General features: G+C 37.5%; 3 protein-coding genes across 5 annotated transcripts; all 3 read right to left on the minus strand.

Moving 5' to 3' along the window:
- Positions 1 to 240: 240 nt before the first annotated feature.
- LOC132636186 (uncharacterized) lies at positions 241 to 4,910 on the minus strand. The gene is made up of 4 exons (XM_060352908.1): positions 4,716 to 4,910; positions 4,365 to 4,411; positions 1,517 to 3,625; positions 241 to 1,440 (listed from the first exon to the last, which is right to left on the minus strand). Exons 3-4 carry the CDS (start codon positions 3,614 to 3,616, stop codon positions 646 to 648), a joined length of 2,895 nt encoding a protein of 964 aa, XP_060208891.1. The 5' UTR covers positions 3,617 to 3,625; positions 4,365 to 4,411; positions 4,716 to 4,910; the 3' UTR covers positions 241 to 645.
- Positions 4,911 to 6,017: 1,107 nt separating this feature from the next.
- LOC132636188 (uncharacterized) lies at positions 6,018 to 9,135 on the minus strand. 2 transcript variants are annotated; one of them, XM_060352913.1, is made up of 4 exons: positions 8,303 to 9,135; positions 8,108 to 8,215; positions 7,351 to 8,025; positions 6,018 to 7,267 (listed from the first exon to the last, which is right to left on the minus strand). In XM_060352913.1, exons 2-3 carry the CDS (start codon positions 8,179 to 8,181, stop codon positions 7,548 to 7,550), a joined length of 552 nt encoding a protein of 183 aa, XP_060208896.1. In that variant the 5' UTR covers positions 8,182 to 8,215; positions 8,303 to 9,135; the 3' UTR covers positions 6,018 to 7,267; positions 7,351 to 7,547. The 2 variants fall into 2 exon arrangements, with proteins under 2 accessions (XP_060208896.1, XP_060208895.1); XM_060352912.1 differs by having other exon boundaries at positions 8,108 to 9,135.
- Positions 9,136 to 9,873: 738 nt separating this feature from the next.
- LOC132636187 (UDP-N-acetylglucosamine transporter UGNT1-like) lies at positions 9,874 to 19,759 on the minus strand. Of its 2 annotated transcripts, XM_060352909.1 has the most exons (10): positions 19,294 to 19,757; positions 16,278 to 16,354; positions 15,760 to 15,921; positions 15,519 to 15,652; positions 13,988 to 14,118; positions 13,862 to 13,906; positions 13,674 to 13,771; positions 13,187 to 13,294; positions 10,183 to 10,239; positions 9,874 to 10,105 (listed from the first exon to the last, which is right to left on the minus strand). In XM_060352909.1, the coding sequence occupies exons 1-10, from the start codon at positions 19,439 to 19,441 to the stop codon at positions 10,031 to 10,033; spliced, it is 1,035 nt and encodes a 344-aa protein (XP_060208892.1). In that variant the 5' UTR covers positions 19,442 to 19,757; the 3' UTR covers positions 9,874 to 10,030. The 2 variants fall into 2 exon arrangements, with proteins under 2 accessions (XP_060208892.1, XP_060208893.1); XM_060352910.1 differs by lacking the exon at positions 13,187 to 13,294 and having other exon boundaries at positions 19,294 to 19,759.
- Between the last annotated feature and the right edge of the window lie 732 nt (positions 19,760 to 20,491).

Genomic DNA, 20,491 nt, shown 5'->3' on the forward strand with positions numbered 1-20,491 from the left:
ACCTGCCAGCGTGCCGATATCAAAGGCAGACTTATAGGAATTATCTGGGACGCTTCAGAAAGTATCCAACTTTGAATTTTGGATATGTCCTAGATTTAGAAGTGTAGTTTCCGGGGAATTTTACAGCTCGTGATTTCGCCATTCCTACATCGAGATATGATCTTTTTGGTGAGGCCGCGCGAATCTGAACCTGCCAGCGTGCCGATATCTAAGGCAGACTTATAGGAATTATCTGGGACGCTTCAGAAAGTATCCAACTTTGAATTTTGGATATGTCCTAGATTTATAAGTCTAGTTTCCGGGGATATGATTTTTTTGGCACAAAGACGCAAAGCTGATGAACAACGTTATAGTAAGAGGAAATGAGTGCGTGGCCTCTAAATTCAAATCTTCGTCACCCTTGGGAACTTCGAGATATAAAAAAAAATACTGTTTAAGGTAAATTTGGTGGTATCAGTGTGTCACGATGGATATATCATTCTTGTATAGTAAATAAAAAAAATAAAAAAACAACCACAAAACGTATCAAGGAGAATGCGCAGTCTAAAACAAAATAGACGAAGTCTTTATTTCTGATAATAACATCCACTAATCAATCAAAGGCAAGAAAAAGAGAAAGAGAGCAATTGAAATACATTCTATAGACTAATCTAAACACAATTTGTAATTGATTAAGTCTTGGCGCATAACTTCCAGGCGCCCCTTCTTCTGCTCTAAGTCAATTGAGTCCTTGGCATTCGACAAGTCTACATCATGGCACGCGTCGAACTCCTTTCCAGCAGTCAAGGCCCTCAATTTAGCTTCTTCGACTTCCTTCTCAGTGGCTTCTAGGAGGAGTTCTAACTTCTTCTCCTTTGCGCGCAGCTTTTCTAACTTCTCTCGCACCTCATCTAGAGATTGACGGATAGATGAAGCTCTTTCGACCTTCTCGTGTTCTTCAAACATGGCATTTGAAAGATGCTCTCCAGCTGCTATAAATATTTCTTTTCTGGCAGCTTCCATGTCCTTATCATGTAGGTCTGACCGTGCCTGGTCGTACGAAGCTGCAAGCTCAAAAAACGACTTCAATAAATTCATCAAAGGGGAAACATCCACATCCTTTCCATCCATATCCTGGAGAATCACTTGGATTTCTTCTTCAAGAGAGGAAGCCCTGTCTACATCGCTTCCAGAAAGCTTATCTCGAATCACAACCCAAAGATTAGAAATAAACATCTTTCTATAGTTCAAGACAACCTTCTTTCCGTCAAATACGGATGCCGCAGCTGATGTACGTTTATGCAAGTCGGAACTCAACTTTTCTTTCACTTTATCACGAAAAATAGAAGTTGTCCCCTGTTCTGCCTTTGCTGTGGAAGAGGATTTTATTAGGTCCGGACCAGAAACAGACTCACCGCTCTCCGTTGACTTTCCCCGTCGTAATGCTCCAACACTATTTGGCTGGAAAAAAAAAAGGATAAATAGTTAGTAAAAATCATTATGGCATGTGTGACAAACTGAAGGCCTTAAGTCATACCTTTCTAATAAGAGTTGTCACGGTCCTTGAAGGACTATCAACGCTGTCAGGAATCTTGGCCACTGCCAAATCGGTATCTTCCAATTTTTCTGAATGCGACCTCACTTTCCTCCAACAACGATCTTCATAACTGCTATCACTCTCGCCTCGAGACGATCTCTTGTTAGAAGCTTGAGCAGCCTTACTCAGCGGAAATGAGCTTTTTCCAACTTGGTGGCCTTGATCATCCAAACATTCTGTTGGAGCTTTTATGAGTGACTGAGACCCCTTGCCATTGCATTTCTCGATCAATATGACCTCCGGAAGGAAAGAATCATCAGCCATTGGGGCTGCAATGGTGCATCCTTGATGTGTACCCTCTAAAAGTGCATTAGAGATTGGCCCAGCTGCATCCACCAAATATTGGAAGTAGTCATCAAGAAAATTTCCATGGGTTTTCGACCACCAAGTCCTGTAATCATCGACAAAGAGTTTTTTCACATTAGGTGTACTAGGAGGGAAAGTCGCATAGGACATAGACCTGGATAACACACAAATCCGCCAAAATTGGAGTCCTTCAGCTAATGAGGCACTGCGATAATCATTGGCCAAAGCACCTGGGATTTTTTGATAAAATCCAAATTGACGACTGAATCGGTGTGGACTATATGGCTCGATAATGACAGAGTTTCCATCCCTCAAGGAGAGATATCCAAAGCGGACGCTCATAAAATAATTTAGCTCCAGCTCCTGTGCATCATTATTATCAACGTAGCTGTAAGGCTCAGAATTATTTAACATAGTTGAAGTCCAAGCTACATTATCTCCTTGATGGATATGCTTCCTTGCATCCTTTTTTTCGAAGTACTGTGCGGCACCCTCTCCCGAATATGCCACCATCAGTGGATTAGATGGTCCATTTACAAGCGCAAAATGAGTCTTGAAATAATAAGCAAGCCAACCATAAATATAATGGATTGGAAAATGGACTTTGATAAGATCAAGTCGCGACGAACGGGAAATATTATTAAGATTGCTATAAATACTTGCTAAAACCAGCACTGCAAGGCTAATCTTTCGTTTGGCTGCCATCATAGTCGCAATCTTAAAAGTCCCTGGACGAATGAAGTTGCCCTCTTCGGAAGGAAGTACGAAAGCACACAACCAACATGACAAAAATGCTGCAAGATATGTTTCATCTCTCTTTGCAAGCCTCACCCCAAGTTTATGAAATACAGCTTCTTCCTCTCTTGACCATTGGGACGCCTCAGGTATAGCTCCAGTAGGGTTGTGTGTTGATTTAAAACGCGCAGATTTCTTCTCCCTCCTCGGCGGAGCAGGTTGGTACTTTAGAGCTCTTTTGTACCAAAATTGTATCCACTTGCTCAAAGAGACCCTCGGGTTATCGCTTCTGCCCTCTTGAAGATAATGAAAAGCGGTGAACAAGTACTCGCAAACTCGTGAAATATATCTCTGATTTTTCGCGTCAACTCCTGTGAGTTCCTTAGCTTCAGGGACAACCTCCTCATAGAAATGACCTCCAATCGGCAAACCTCCAAGTGTATGTAAGTCCCATAAAGAAATAGATAGTTCCTCGACGGATGTAAGGAGTGTATTCGTCTTGGGGCACCAAGCTTCACAAAATGCTTGCAATATATTTGAATTCCGATCATACGTGAAAAGCGAGGCATAAATGGCATCATAGATATCTGCTGTACTTAAGACTTCTTGACTTCTACTGAGTGTATCCTCGGCCCACTCCCAATATCCTAGAATGTGACAATATTCACCTTCGAACACTACCGTCTCTCCCCAGCGTACTTCTCGTCGGACTATGCGACGACCCAAGCTTGGAAGCGCGCTTGCAATATTTGCATTACGGTGGTTGGGCGCCTGAAGAGACCACACCTGGGGAGTTCGAGTTGAAGTAGATTTGCATTCTGAAGTCCAGTTTGACATATGAAGCGAGTTCCGAAGAGGTGGCCACGAACCTGCATACCATCCAGTTAAGGGAGTATGAACCACTAATTTCGTTTGCACTGCTGCACCACCATCATTGCTCTCAATAATAAGATACTTAAGTTTGGATGAGGGGGAAGTGTAGCCTCTAAAATTCACCATCTTGTTGAGCTGCAAGGGCAAAAGAAGTCATCATCATCCAACTCAAAGACAAGGAAATGAATAATAGAGATCATCACAGATAAAATCATAGCCAAAATCTTAAGCCGCTGATAAAAAGAGATTCACCCTGTACTACGCCTTAAGACTAGTCTCTTCTAAGGATCACACTGATCATGCATTTGTTAAAAAAAAATGTATACAAGAAAAAGGAGACAAGTCGCTGGAAATAAAATAGATACCAATTTTCTCTTTTGCTGATCAAAAAAAAAAAAAGTTACATTGAAGAGTTCAAATACAAGGCTACATAGTTATTTGTGTTGACATGACTCCCAAGATATACGAGGCCGTATCATTTTTTTTTTCTCCTCTGGTTGCTATAAAAAGAATTTACAGAAGCCTAGATCAAGAAAAAAAAAATATGGTTCATGCTGTGCTCAAAGTACTATCTCAGAAGGGAAAGAAATAATTTATGATAAACAGGAAGAAGTGCCTGGTACTTGCTCAAAGTGTCATATAGAAAGCAAAATGATTAGCATGAAGAAAAAAAATGGATGCTCGAAACTAAGTTTTACTACTTTCACTTAAGGGAAGGAGTAAAATAGTATCAAGAAAATGATGTTGTACTTTCTCCTTAAAGTGACATAGAGTAAACAAGTTTGGAATGAAGTTGGTAATAAAGCCAGGAATTCTCCGACATAAAGAGGCAAAGCTAATAAATTATTTTGCTCTAAGAGGAGAAGGAACAAACCTTGAAGAAGAAGAGCTAAAGTTTGAAGATAACTGCGATAACAAAATCTGCAAAAAGAAAATTGTGATGTGCTCTGAGTTGAGAAGGTTGGCTTCTTATATAGATGTTCAAAAGAGCTTCTTAATCCGTTAGTCAGCTGCAAGTAACTGTCTCCCCAAAAAAATAGGATTTGATATCCCTAAAATTTGGGATACGGGTGAAGCAACGGGAAAAAAAAGAAGCAGCAAGTATCTTATTGGTGAACAAGGAGTCCAAGTGATGGAAGAGTTCTAAGGGAACTAAAAATCCTTTCTTTCAACGTGTATTTAAAAAAAAAAAAAAAAAAAAAAGGCACCCAACGTTTGAAATTACCAATCAGTTCAGATGGCTACTTGTGTGCTTTTCCCATCAAAGATTGCGGGTTGGGAGCCCAAACATGATCACGCTCACCCTCCGTTTGGAGACCCGAACCCCCAAATTTAATTTAGGGTTTTGCAATGTCTCTGTTTTGCCTACCCTGTAATAATTCCTTAATTTCACCCTCCCAATCGTTTACATCATCTGCAATTGGACATGCCTCGGCTTTCAAACCCTCATTTCCTTCTCTACCCATTGTTAGTTTCGAAAAAGTTTCAAACCTTAAGCCGAGTATTTTAATTGACCTGTCTCAGAACAAACCTCACTTTGCCAGGTGCTTGGGTTCTTCATTTGAACCACATAATCATGCAAATTCTACAACAAGTATATTCCTCAAAGGACTAGCAAAGTCAACCTCAGAGGGAAGATTGAAGGTGGTATTTTCACAATTTGGAGATGTCAGTCGAGTCAAGATCCTAACTGATAAGAAAAGCAAGCAAACCTTGTTGACAAATGACAATGACAAGGGGCTATTCAATTCTACTGATATATGAACTTGGCTAATATTGCTCCTTTGTTGATATAGATTTTAGTTTGTGCTGTGCATATGTGTACTCTGTAACTGTTGTATCGTTTGGCAATTTGGAAGTGCCGCAGACATTGAACAAAAAAAAAAGAAAAAGAGGAAAAACTAGTTCAAAAAAAAAAATTACCAATCAGTTTTGCATAAGCTACATTCTTTGTTAGCAAGACCAAGATTAAAGTAATTGGGCCAGCAGTCCACTAAATTCGCTAGACAAAAAAGAAATGAAATAAAATAAGCGTCTCAAGTCCCTAAACGTGTTTTTCATCTTTTATTGTACTTCAAGCCTAGTCTAAAAAAAAAAATCAAATACAACAAGTCTTGAAGTAGGGGGCATTTGTAGTCATTTAAAATTTTATTGGATTTAAATCAGTATATTAATTTGGATTATATTAAATTTAAGAAAATAGTTCAAATAATGTGGCTAATATGGTTGGATTAATCATCTAATCTTAAAAATATTGGGCTAGTCCATTTGATTGGGCTCCAAATGATGAGTCCACTTTAATAGCCCAAAGTCCAAACCCATCTTGAAATGCAAGCCCGCACTACGTGTCAAATGAGGTGGCAATCCAAGTCAAATTAATGGGCCAATGAAATCATGCCAAGTGTACGGATGATATGCTCTGACCAATCAAATAACAAGGCTACACCTCCCTAAAAACTATAAATAGGGATCCTCATAACTCATAAATGGAGGAGGAATTAAGAACAAGAAGCAAGAAGAGAGCTCGTGGATCAAAGTCTATATATTTCTCTACAAGCTACAAGTTCAAGCATCCAAGTCATCAAGTTCAAGCTCAAACTCAAGTTCAAGCTCAAGCATCCAAGTCATCATATTCAAGTTTTCAACATAGTTTACGTTATTGTTGGAGAATCAGAGGATTATATAGAAATTGTAACACTCAACATTCTTGAAATCAAATACTACATTTTGTTACTCCATTTTTCTGTCTTGATTATTTATTTTTCTAAAGACGCGGAAATTTGTTGGTTAAACTCGGTCATTTGGTGATGCTCACTTTTTTTCTATAATGTTCCATATTTTTGAAGGGCTTTGGCATCCATGTCCCGCCGTCGGCTAATATCGCTCTAGCCTGCCTTGTCCTAACAACAAATCGCTCCACAACCTGCTTGAAAGTTATTCTCACCATTGCTGTGACAGGTAGTCCTCGAGCAGATTTCAGCAAGCCATTGAAAGACTCTGAGCTGTTTGTTGTGAGCATGCCCCATCTTTTGCCTCCATCAGCATGAAGCATCCATTTTTCAACTTCGAGCTTCATCAACCAAACATATGCGGGTTCACTCACTGCCCTGATCATATCCATTTTTGCAGCCCATTTTCGTTGTTGATGCTCCGTCGCAGCCCCCCACATCAATTTGTTTAGAGTGCCATTGTGAAACGTTGATTGCAAATTTTCCTTCAAGTGCCTCAAACAATAGCGATGGTAAACAAAGGGAGGCTGCCACCCCGGTAAATTAGCCATATTGTGCAATATGCCTTTATGACGATCAGACAACACGCATATGCCGGTACGATCCTTAATAACATGAGTTTTCAAATGGGTCAAAAAAATGCCCCATGTATTGTTGCTCTCGTTAGCGGAAATTGCGAAAGCAAGAGGAAATATTGACCCATTGGCATCCATTCCTATTGCAATTAGGAGCTTGATGTCGTAGGTACCATATACATGCGTACCATCTATGATATCACTGGTCAGCAGTGAGCAAAACCATCAATGCATGGTTTGAATGTCCAAAATACGAAGTTGAAAATTTTACCCTCTATAAGCCGCCACTCTACAACAGTACCATTATTAAAATGTTGTAGAGCTATCATATACCTTGGCAACGATTGAAAAGAAGTATGCCAATTTCCAAAGACCATCTCAAAAGCGCGTTTACGCCCGAGAAATCCCTTTATGTTGCTTATAGTTTTACTATATACGGTTTGAACGTTTCGAATACAATCTTTGATGGGATCCTGCACAAGTTTAAACAAACAACATTTAGTAATGATCTTTTAATCGATATAAGACATATAATGTACTAGGTAGGATAAGTTACCTTGGCGTTTCAGCAACGTCTTTAAGTAATACTTGATCAATCATGTTTGTATCTAAATTATAATGATCTGCTCGATTTTCTTCCATATCACAAGTGTGTCTTTCGCGGAATTTTGTGATAGCCCACATAACATCAGGCTTAACAATTCGCCGAAGCAACCACTCACAGCCTTGATATCGTCGTTTACAAACTAGTCTTCATATCTTTGTGTTTGACTGATCAACCTTAAACTCCCTCATGTCCTTAAAACAATAAATTTTGACAGCCCGTTGCAACGCCTTTTTGGATGCGAACAACATTCCATTTGCAAGGTAGCATCGATCTTTGTAGAGATCCTTTGGTTCAATCCAGGTTTTTTGGCGACTATCATCATCTTCTCTTGTGAAGACAAATGCATCATCACGACCCTGCAGGCTATCAAGATAAGGGATATTGTTAGAATGCCACTGAACTGGGCTTTCAGAAGTTGGGTTTTCAGCCATCAGTGGTGGTACGTGGTGGTGCATTGGTTCTTGTTGGTTTTGGCTTTGAGGAATATTGTTGGTCATACCAACTTGAACATCATCATCATCTTCATCATCGGTTACCTCTGCATTATTAGCTATTTCATCGTCATCACTTGATGATGACTCATAATAATTAGGAAAATCTTCATTATCAAGTGCATTCATCCTCCTACACGAAAAGCAACATATTTTAAATACCAACATCATATATATATATATCAGATAATTTAATATCAATGTGATGAACTTACTGTCGTTCATAAGCACTGTCATGGTGTGGAGAATGATCAACTCCACCGAACTGAGAGGATTGACCAACATCCATATTTGGTACCACTGGCGAGTTTTGAGAATAGTTCCTATAAAGATTTGAAAACTGGTTATTTACCAATTCATACAACAAACACGTGCTACTACACATAATAATATGAAAAATTCATAGTTACCAATTTTCATTGTAAGCTTGATTAAATTGCTGGCTTAGATTTTCCAGCGGCACTTGACCACTCAAAATGTCTCCATAAGAACTAAAGTCCCCATAATGTTACCATGAATAGGTTGGACTTGAGGGACTTCTTCTCGAGGTATCTTTTAAACATACATCTCAAGAACATTAATGAATACTAAACCACGATATTCTTCCGGCGATCCCAAATAATCACTCAAAGATTCATCATCGTTGATATTGTGCATGCCATAACGCACTACACCGTTTGATATTGTTTGTGGATATCTGCCAGTTATTGAGATTCCAAACTCAGTGGGTGTAGTTTTTATTCGTTTGTGCATGTAACTGACTAGTGTTTCATAATTGAAAGTTGTTGGAAATTTAACATGGGCTTTTGGTTTGATACTATAACGAATGGAGTAATTGTTCTCGACGATATCTCCATCCCAAAATAGTGAAACCTTAACAGTTGAAGCATTTTGAGACATTTTTTCTATGAAGTTTGATTTATTTTTTTAATGACTTGTAAGACTTAGAAGTTGATGAGTTTTTCACTCGTCAAGCCTTCAAGTTAAATAGACCACTCAAAATTGTAATGCATGGTGTGTTGTCTAATCAACACTTAGATTGCGCATTAAAATGGTGCGCAATACAAGTCGTGTTAAAACGATCAAATAATGCAGCAATGTATTGTCAAATCAAGGCTTTATGTGTCATAGATTCCTGAAATTGTCATGCGTGGTGTGTTGTTAAATCAATATTTACAATGCGCATTAAAATGATGCGCAATACAAGTCGTGTTAAAACGGTCAAATAATGCAGGAACGTATTGTCAAATCAAGGCTTTATGTGTCATAGATTCCTGAAATTGTCATGCATGGTGTGTTGTCAAATCAATACTTAAATTGCGCACTAACATGGTGCACCATACAAGTCGTGTTAAAACGGTCAAATAATGCAACAACGTATTGTCAAATCAAGGCTTTATGTGTCATAGATTCCTGAAATTGTCATGCGTGGTGTTACATTACGCATTAAAATGGTGCGCAATACAAGTCGTGTTAAAACGGTCAAATAATGCATTGTCAAATCAAGGTGTTGGGGGAGGGAGGCCTTTTCACGCACGAAATTACTGCGTGAAAGGATAAAAGCCTTTCGCGCACATTTTCTGTGCGTGAAAGGTTAATTTTCCTAACACTTTTAGATGTTAGGCCTCCTCAATTCGTGCGTGAAAGGCCCAGGTTGCATTTTTGCAAGTTGGTCCTTTCACGCACGAATTTCGTGCGTGAAAGGCCCAAGCTGCATTTTTGCAGTTTGGTCCTTTCACGCACGAAATTCGTACGTGAAACCTACTAATGTGTTTTTTTTTTTTTTTGTACTAGTTTGGTTCAACTTTTTTTTTTTGTGCTAGAAAAGTTGCGGACTCTAAGTTTTCCTCATCCTTGTGGAGGTAATTCTTCTTTTTTTAGGGCCCTGCGCTGCTGAGACTCGGTCATGCATCAAGGTACAGTTCTTACACTCAACCGACTGTCCATAACATTAAGTCAGCTGGCACTTTTACAACCCCGATGAAGATTGGATACCCGAATTACTTATAAAGGAAATTATACTTTGCAGCTGAATGTTTGTCTCTTCAAGATTCACATAATTACCAATACAAAAATGGGGTCAAACAATGCTGCAAATTATAACTCCCCTGGAAAGATCATATGGATATTCTCAACAATCACTTCCCTATGAGTTTGTAGTAGGCGTAGAGACCAGAGCCAACAAATCCCAGAAGCTGCCCAAGGACATTCAACTGAAAGAAATATCCATCCACAATGATTAGCAGACAACACAGAACAGCAATCACAGAAACAGAAATAATACACTCACCAAATCAAATGGAAGCCCGCCAAATATGAACCATCCTAGAGAGATTGTGAAAAGATCCTGCATAAAGGAAGAAAAAACTATAGTACTGATAGAGAATAATCATCTTCTGAAATTTAACTTCTTTCTTACTCGAGCATACTTAACAAGTTAAATGGAAGTCTCGCAAGCATAGGACCTTGGTTGGAAAGTGGACTCTAGAGCCACTTTACAAAAGTCCTACTGATCTCTTCAGAGAAAAACCATAAAGGTGTGCATCTTCAAGAGAATCCTATATTTGCAAATGCAGTGATAGACAGCCTGGCCAGTAGGGTGAATAACTCTCCCTTTTTAAAATTTCATATGGGAAATTATGTATATTTCCTCTTAACAGTGCCACCCGGCTGTCTCACTATAACTACAGGGAGTAGATGAAAAATTGAGGGATTATACAGAACCACAGGGAAAAGAGGTTGTGGGCAGTAGCAGCCAAAAGGACTCTGAATCATGTTTATTGGCCCCACAGAGTTTGGTTTGCATCACTTTTTCTTCTCTTCTTTAGAGGGGGGTGAGGAAGGGAAGGAGAAGAGGGGCAGAGGTTAATAGACCCCCTCCTTAGTTTGCTACCCAACTTTGACTGAAAGTGCAATCTGGCATTTCGTAGTAAAGGGGCTCAGATATTTCAGCATCACAAACTCAAGGATATCCTATCAAATTTCCATCAGCTCCACTAAAGGGGCATGTAGCTTCATGCTCAACTCCATCTATTTAGAAATGAGAACTTTTGACAAAGGACATGGGCTTTTTCTTTCAGTACGTTGTGAGAACAATATCTGAAAGTTATCAGTAACTGTAGCCTAGTGATATGAGGCTATTCCATGGGCGGAGCCACCTTAGGTGAAGGGTGGTCTGGTGCACACCCTTCGTCAGAAAATTACGCGGTGTACATAGGTTAAATGTCAGCTATTATGAGTATATACTTAATTTTGCACACCCTTAATACAAGTAAGAAGAAAATTTGCACACCATTCACCAAATTCCTAGCTCCGCCACTGGGCTATTCTATAAGTTGCTTCCGAGGAATAAGGTGATAAGTTCAAGTGATTTTGTTTTCTTTTTTCATAACTTTGGGTGTATTGGACATTGGCTGGTGGTAAGTTGAGATTACGGCAGTCCCAAATAGTTTCAACAGCACAACACCCAAACCCATACATTAGAAGTTTATATCCTGTTCAGCTTGGTCTTTGGTCTGCATATGACATGTATGTCTACCATTAAAATTCCAAGGATTCAATTCAAATGAGAAATTATAAGACCTCGGTACTCTTTGATTCTTAAACAAGAAATCAACGATTAACGTGAGAATGAGTCTATTTACATGCAACCACACACATGAGATGAAACGAGCACTGGCTTGCTGGTACTATATCTCAAGATGAAGGTATGATGGACAAAATGCAAGAAAGAAGCAGAGATAAGGAAGCAATTTCATAGAAAAATCATAAGGAGGAAGAAAAATATGAAGGCGGAAAACCAGATGCTCGAGAGAACGCCAAGGAGAAATACGCAGAAGGAAAAACTGCAGTGAGCATATTGGCACATCAGATGTCCGATAAAATACCAAAGTAGGAGAAAAGAATTCTTGGATTTTGAATGCTCGAAAGAATGCCTAGCAAGCAAACCAAACAACTATGCTCCCGCTGAGAACCAACAGAAAACAACAGCAGAAGCTACTAAAGGAACTAAACAAGCCTCTACAGATCAAGAGAAAGGACAGACTGAGAATCAACAGCAGCGAACATAGAATGAAGTAAATAGTCATTGGGGAAACTGGAAAACCTTGTGGGCTACTAGACAAGCCCCCAGACAGCAATACAATAAATCCAAACGTAATCGACTCTATTCACATAGAGTCCGGTCAAAATCAACCGAAATGGCAAAAGCGGAAGGTAAACAAGGAACATCATTATTTAAGAAAGAAAGGGAACTATTACCCCATAAACTAGATCCATCAACTATAAAAAGATAATGAAGAAAGGGAGTGGGAAGCAGAGGATGAAGACTCAAAAGACAAAGGGACACAAGACTTAATCGCAACATTTGAGAATAAGCCATTGAGATTACAATAGGAACACGAGTCGTATTATGTGCGGGAATATATGCAGGATTTGACCATAAAGGGTCATTTGTCCACCAAGAGATGCCTCAAAATTAGGGAAAGAGGGGAATTAGAATCTGCTTACCTTCTTTGACTAGATAAGGTAACAAGAAGTCCATACAGTTCTATCTAGATCACTTCGGGTGACTAGTGGAATATTTGATAAGGACTTCAGTTGACAAGATAGAGACGTGCATTTTCCATTTTATAGTACGTAGTGCCAAAGTATTCTAACCATAAAACTTTCCTCAATTGTCATTTTGTAAATAGGAGTCCTCCTTATACACTATTGGAAAGAATTTAGTATTGCAAAATATATATTATAGGATCAAATTATAGAGGAGTGGGCATGTCCACTCTTTGCTGTGCCTAAGGAGGTTAGGCGTACATCTCTTTTTTTTTCTTACTTATCAAAAGAAAGGCATATGCTCCCCTCTTCCATTTTATAACTGTTCTATTTGTTTTCAACGAACACATAGGGGTTAGAGCCTAATCCTCCACCTATTTAGGTGGATTTATTTAACAAAAAGAATTCCTATTTTAATGTAAAGTTCACTGAGATATCTTTTACCCTTCTCATGTGGGTTATCAGCACCCTCTGCTGCGACAAGCCTTATGAGGGCCCTAGGCATTTTAGAAATGAATGTTCTCCAGGAACTGAATAACACAATCACTTGCAATCTTGCACTCTATTCAACTCCAATTGCAACAAAGCAATGCATTTGACTACCTGAATTATGGACTTGGGTTCCTCCACAAACATCGTTTGCCATTTAACAAAATACTTTGTACTTTCTCCAATTGGAGTTTTGACCTAGTGAGGTAAATCAAAAAGTTTAATAGGATAATCAGATTCATCAGAGAACAAACCTTCAAGTTACCACATATTGTCTGTGTGACGGCTGAATTCAGGGTTGTGTTGAGAAATATAGAGTAGTTCAAGAAAAATGCCAATATGCAAGACATTAGCATTACAACCTGTTCATTTACAAAGTACCAAGAGTCAAAACACAGCAATATGACATCCCATTCAGAGAATTCTAAGTAGCAGTTAGATGTCCAGTAATAGTTGGAAGGAACCATGTGACAGTATGCTAAGTATGAAGAAAATGGGGCATATATACATTGAAACCAACATTACTGTTTGGAGCAGGATTCACTCTCTTCGCTTTTCCTTTTTACCCGGGGACAGCAAAAATACTGTCCCAGGAGATGGGGAGAAGAGGGATGGGAAAGAACACCTTATGAGTTTGAGCTCCTCCAGAGAACAAAGCAAATTTGAGCATCATATTATTATGTGGTGCAAGAGATAACGAGATAGTAAGGTACCATACACCAAGTTAATCATGAAACTTACCAGGAAACCTGGTGAAAATAAGTAAGGGAAATCCATTGTCAGTGCCAGGTCACCTCGAATAAGAGACCAAACAAGTAAGAAAGGTCCACAGACGATTCCTGTTAGAGGCAAAAGAACCAAAAAATAATAATCAGATACAAGAACTATAATGAATGACAAGGATGAGTAAAAGAGAACAAGAACAATACCATTGCACCACATTAGGCCAAAGCTATTGAGGCCACTTGATTTTCCTGGATAGATGGAATTATTAGAAAGGACCAAAAAAGATATCAATCTGAAAAGATTACATGACAAGGAAAAAACAACACTACCAATACGCGCTATGGTGGCAAGGTATATTGCCGTTGTGATGTTGGATAAGAAGACAACAGCATAGCCGTAAAAGTCAAATGACAAGTCCCGAGCTCCAGCAACAAAAGCACCGAACACGATTATCACCACACTGGTAATGTTAGGCAACATTTTGTTAGAAGAATGAGCAAGAAATATCACACAGTATTACTTAATCTATGTGCTTGAATTATGTGTAGTTAACAGCGCCCTTAACAGAAGAAGAAAGAATAGAACTTACGGAAAGGCAGGCAAAGTGGCAAACAATGAATTATCTTCTTATTGGTCAATTTAGAAGCGTAAAAGGAGAATCAAAGGGTCATCTGGTCACCAGGATATTCGGTATTATTGTTGTCTGTTAATTATTTAGCATGATTTTAGGAGATTTTATTTTTTCCTTGTCCTAGCATAATATAGGAATAGAATATTTCCTTTTTTGTAACTGAATGTCTTTCCTTAATCAGTTACGGTTCACTTGTATAAATACACCTTCTCATGGGATGTAAACACATATTGAAATACAAAAAAAGCCTTTTCTTCTTTCTCAAATTCTACAATTGTTTTACACCGCATGTTGTTGGCACTTTGTTTCTGATATAAGCAATACCAGTATGTTTAATACTGACAAAATCGGTATTCTATATCAGATCCAACATGAGATAACTTATATCGGTATTAACTTTATGGGGGTAAAACACCTAAAAAACAAACATATCCCATTTTTTGATGCAATGAACCAAACATCTGCTGAAACAAGCATATACACTACATAATCCAGTGATTATAAATCCCCGTATTCTTTGGATTATTAATCCCTGCATAACTTTGTCCGCGAACCAAAAGACCCTTTTGGTGTTTTAGGTTATAAATCCCTTAATAGCCTCTAAAACTAACTACTAGAAATATAACAGAACCGAGACAGAAAAAAAAAACTTTCTATTTATTCTAGCTGCTTTCAAAAGAGCACAAATGAAGCAACAGAATATAGCCATGTATTTTGGCTCTCATGTATCCATACCATTAGGCTATTTAAGGTTATTAGATTAAGCAATCAGTTTTCAACTTTATGCATTTTGTCAGATCTCATTTTACCAGATTAATAAGCCTTGTTTCAACTGTAAGCATATAAAGTCGAAGAAATTTTCATTTTCCCGGAGTTATTAGTCTCGTCCAGAACCAGAATAAGGAACAAGTGAAATTAATCCGGCTCCTCTAGTCACTATTTCCATATTATATTTTTCTTCTTTATGGAAAACTGTATAGTTCTTGAGCAAGTCAACCATTGGTGAACCAGAAGATATAATAAGAAAAACTGGTAAGCAAACTTTAATTCATAAATTGAGAACACGACAGAGAACAGAATGAATAAGAAGTGAAACATTAATCTAAATATTCCCTATTGTACAGACTTTGAGATGTTAAGTTTCAAATATTATTTCCTCATTTTCCAAATCCCGATAAAGAACTTTTCTTTGTTGTCTATCTCAAGATCCCATAGTAGGAAATCCTTACCTTCCAATAATAGGACGACTGTACTTCTGACTTGCAAGAATGGATTCCACAATCATTGTAAATACAACAGTCGTCCTCCTAAGGGTTGTGTACATGGGTACATTTACTCCCCGAACAGACTCCATCGTGACTAGCTTTCAAGGAGAACCAGAGACCACATAAAATCTTTTGGTGAGATGCGAACTCCTGACCTTTGAGGAAATAATATACATAAAAGTACAATACTAAATGAAACAATTACCATGTAGAGAAGATAGGTCACAGCAACAGGTAAAGTATCAATCAGTGTCTTCAGTGGCACAAACGTTTTAAAATTGTCAGGCGTAGACAGAAATTCACTCAAATGAAAAGAAATGAGCTTCAGCCGTCTTAAGAGATAAAGAAAACAACACGAACATATTATCTGCAAATGACAAGAGGTTAAATATATATCAATTCGGTGATGCCAACTGATACAAAGAACTGCTTTTGAAAAGCACAGAAGCAACTCCTGTCAAGCACAAGTTTCTTAACTCATATGGAAACATAAAAACGTTATATGGAGATATTAATAATGTAAAATATTATATCTGGTATACTGTTTAAAACTTAAGAAATAAGCCAGAGATTTTGCATGATGAATGGACAGTCTATTTAAAGGTCATGAAGACAAATTGCTTTAGAATAAATGTCAGTAACCAGCCCAGGAAAATGAACAAATAGCGTGGTACAATGCTGAGACCGCCAGGCATCCCTGCTAAAAACAGAGTCTCTATGTACCTGACAGAGTGTGATGACATTTGCAGATGGGAAGTTGTATGAAGAAAGAGCTGCTTTATTGAACAATACCAAGAGAACTGCAAGTCGAAATCAGGTAATTTTGTAAGCATCAGGCACTGCCATAAAACGACTATGGCGAGCTTCTCAAAAAGAACATGATGAAACGCCCTTGAACGCAAACGGAAAACCACAAGGAAATATAAATTATGGAGAACTAAAAGGTCTTTTATAAACAATAAGGAACAAACCAACTTAAGGACTACGATGCTTAGAAAGGTGAAGCAAAGGGTTAGAGCAAAGAAAAGGAAGTTCCAATATTCCTCCCAAATGACCTCACAGAATCAAAATTCAAGATTGACAACTATACTTCAGCAATTGATACTCTTCTATGTCAACTGATGCTTAATGGAACCGCGCATCATTCCAAGTCATCAATGACTATGCATTAAGTTCTTGTCATTGGGGTCACAATTAAGTGTTTAGTTTCTCGACTAAATGTCCTAAAGGCTAAAATATAGACTACTTTACGATCTCTTTTAGAATTGACTGGAGTCTACTGACCCCAATGAACATGAATTAACATTGACAGTGAACAAAGATTACCATCCAGAAATGGACATTAAGCACAAGGCGACGACATGCAATGGGGTATTCATTGAGTCTTTATTTCGGCTTTCTAATATTTTCAGTCAAGAATCGTAGAAAAAGGTATCCCTAATTTTTTGGATGTTGGAAAATGGAGTCACTAGCCAAAACTGAAACTTTTTGGATTATCTTATTCAAGTGTGTGATAAAGAGCCCGTTTGGATTGGCTTATAAGTTGCCTATAAGCTGTTTTCAGCTTTTTTGAGTGTTTGGCTGGCCAGCTTAAAGTCATTTTCTGCTTAAAATAAGATCAAAAAAATAATTGGGCCTGTTTGACTTAGCTTATCTAAAGCAGCTTATAAGCTGAAAACAGCTTATAAGCTGCTTAAAATAAGCCCATCCAAACAGGCTCAAAGAACAGATAATATTTTGCAATAAGTTCTACAATATCATTAATATAATGGCATTTACACATGGATTTAGCAACAAAGAAAAGAAAAAGAAAAACATGTTAATTTCCCACTATGCTAGAGTAGCATATATGGACAATAATCATACAAAGACACAAATACGGTCTGTTTGTCTGAATCAGGAAGCATAAGATTTGGGAAAGATACAATACATTACTTTTATACATTTACTACTGATTAATCGCTTATAATGTCTAGAAGGACAACTCCAACGGACATAAATGCTACACTTCCAAATAACACAAGTGTCCATCTTAAGTTAATTATATAACGGTAAGTTTGACCCTCCTTTATCCACTTACTTTTATCCCTTTGAATTCATCCATTTATAACACGAGCGGCCTTGGACTTGGCAAAAAGCAAAGCAAAAGAAAAGTGGAGCCTTCAAACATGTTAATTATTTGACAAGATAAGACATTTTAAGGATCCGTGAATGGACACGATTTGATCAACATGTATAAAGTGCCCAAGATAATCAACACATTTTTGTGTGTAAAACTGCTAAATAAGCAAAAAGAAAAAGCAGAGGGTCTAAATCCAACAGTGCCAAGATTAAATGAACATGTTAATGAACAATTGATGCAATATAAAGACAGTGGCATTTAGATGGTATAAAGGAATTGTGTAAAAAACATTTTTTCCCATCTTATCCCCGAACATCCCCCGCTATATAATGAAGGGTAAATTCATCCAAAAAGAACATCTGATCATGCCATCAAAAGCTGAGCAAGTCAAGCATGATGAATTTTGATATATAGGAGGAACGGAGAAATACTCCCTTTGTTTTAGATGTGTCTTACTTTACTTTTTAGTATGTTTGAAAAGAATGTCACTTTCTATATTTAGTAACTCTTTAATTCCAACATCTCACATGACATGTTTAAGACCACGAGATTCAAAAGGCATTTTGGTACATTATACACATCTTTAGTTTGAGACCACAAGGTCCAGTAACATTCCTTATCTTCTTAAACTCCGTATCCAGTCAAACTAAGACATGTAAAATTCAACAGAGCCACGGAGGAAGTGCTTGAAAAGAATCAAAATGAATGGCAGTGTTTTTTTTAAATAGGTTAGTCAATACCTAAGGCATTTGATGTGTAAGGCACATAAAGCTTGTATTTCATAGATTTTGCGCCAGTAAAAAGAATAAAGTTTCAATGCAAATATAAAACAAAAGAAGTTTTGTTAAAGAGAGAGCAGAATAGGTGACACATCTTTTTAGCAAAATTTGATTTATGTCACGTGTCCTTTGTTTAATTTGCCACAGATCTGCATAATAAGGTGCGGAAAGTATGATTTATGGAGACTACAACCAACTAGCAAAGTTGCCATGATTAGCTTCTACATGAGTCAACAATTATTACGTTCAACCTAACCAAATCTAAGTCCCACCAATAGTAATTATAACTAGTTCAACAAATATCACTCTCATTAACACGACTAAAGCAATAATCACAAAATCGGGAAGAGAACTTGCTATCAATAACACCAAACATGAATCAAGAGCTCAACTTTTTAAGACAATTAGGAAAGGAAACATCTTATAATTACTTCATTCCATGACGAATCACTCAACTCTCCAACAAATAAAAAAAAAAAGAGCCTTTTTAATTAAATCGAACAGATTTGCTAGCTCTAATGATTGCAATACTAGTTTTTTCAAAGTGATGGAGAAGTTCAAAATTCAACCGATTAACTAACGAACGCCGTAAAACACTCAGTTCCATGACGAATCACTCAACTGACGATCAACAAATAAGGTCTGAATTTGAATCAAACGTGATGAACAAATAATTGAACTCTATTCCTAGCTCTAAAAATTGCAATTTCAACAAGTTTCAAAGAATAATGAAGGATATTAGAGTTGAAGAGACAATTAGAGAACATGAGCAAAATATGGAAAAGGCAAAGAGGAACAGATACACGCTAATAAAGAGAAAGAGGAAATTTATTTATACCAGCACAGGACATGTAAGAGATAGCAGCATAAGCACCGCGTTTAGTCATAGCCGATCCTTTGAACACCTTCTCCTCCGCCGGTGGTGAATCGATCGACGTAGTCGTCATGGGTAGTAACGGACTACTGTTCTTCGTTGAAGCCATCATTTACACCAAATTCAGATCTCTCTCTCTCTCTCTTCTCTGTGATGAATCACTGTATCTTTTCAACAACTTCAATAGCTTCTTCCCTTCTGATCATTCTTTAAACAAAGTGTTTTTAAACTCTGATATATTTTTCCCTTTTTGAAGTTTCCACAGATTCAAACGCAGCCCTTTTATTTAATTATTTTCCTTTTTTTGGCTCGTTCTATTGGGTTTGGGTTTCCGAAGAAGCTTCCTTTTTCCCAATTATGGGATTTTTTTTTAATATTTTTGAGAAAGATTATCAATACTGCTGATAAGTTTGTCCATAAGATTTCTATTCGAGAAAGAAAAGAAGGAAATGACCGGTTGGTTTTATATATTGCTCATTATTTATTTTGCATTTTTGCTTCGTCATTTATTATACCCGTTTTAACTTATCCTCATCATTTATACCCCGTAAAAATTGAATCTAAGCCTCTTATGTAAATCGAAATTTTCATCCAATCCTCGTTATATCGATACGGTTGTTTTAGGACTAATTTTGTGAATTTAAAATATGAATTATTTTCTTTTATGAAAAAAAGAATTTACTTTGGAAGTGAAGAATGTAGAAGCTAAGAAAGGCTGCCTAAGGTTTCAAATCAAATTATTTTGCAGAAAAAGAGTTTTTACCCTAATTTAGTGTTTTGATTGTCTTTATAGTAGGTTAATTCAAATTGCGTGGCCATGTAGTTAGGTTTTCCCTCTTAAAAGTAAAAGAGCAAAGAGAAAATTAAAAATTCTTTAGCTAATGTCCTAGTTATGATCAAATGCTACCAACTTCTCATTGGTCCACTTGATACAGAAAATTCTAATCCTTAGATCGTCCACTTGCTTCAAATTACAATCTTTTTTTTGCGCGGATTGCCCTTTGTTTTGGGTGGTCTTTAATTTTTGCCCTTCAAATTGATGGTCTTTAAATTTTACCCCTCGCCTAACACCCCAAGGTTGTGAGTTCGAACCCCAGCTCAGTTAAAAAAAAAATCACAAGGCAGAATTTTGCAAATCTGCCTAGCAAAATTCTGCCTTAAG

Source organism: Lycium barbarum, chromosome 4 (assembly GCF_019175385.1).
Source record: "Lycium barbarum isolate Lr01 chromosome 4, ASM1917538v2, whole genome shotgun sequence".
Taxonomy (NCBI): Eukaryota; Viridiplantae; Streptophyta; class Magnoliopsida; order Solanales; family Solanaceae; genus Lycium; species Lycium barbarum.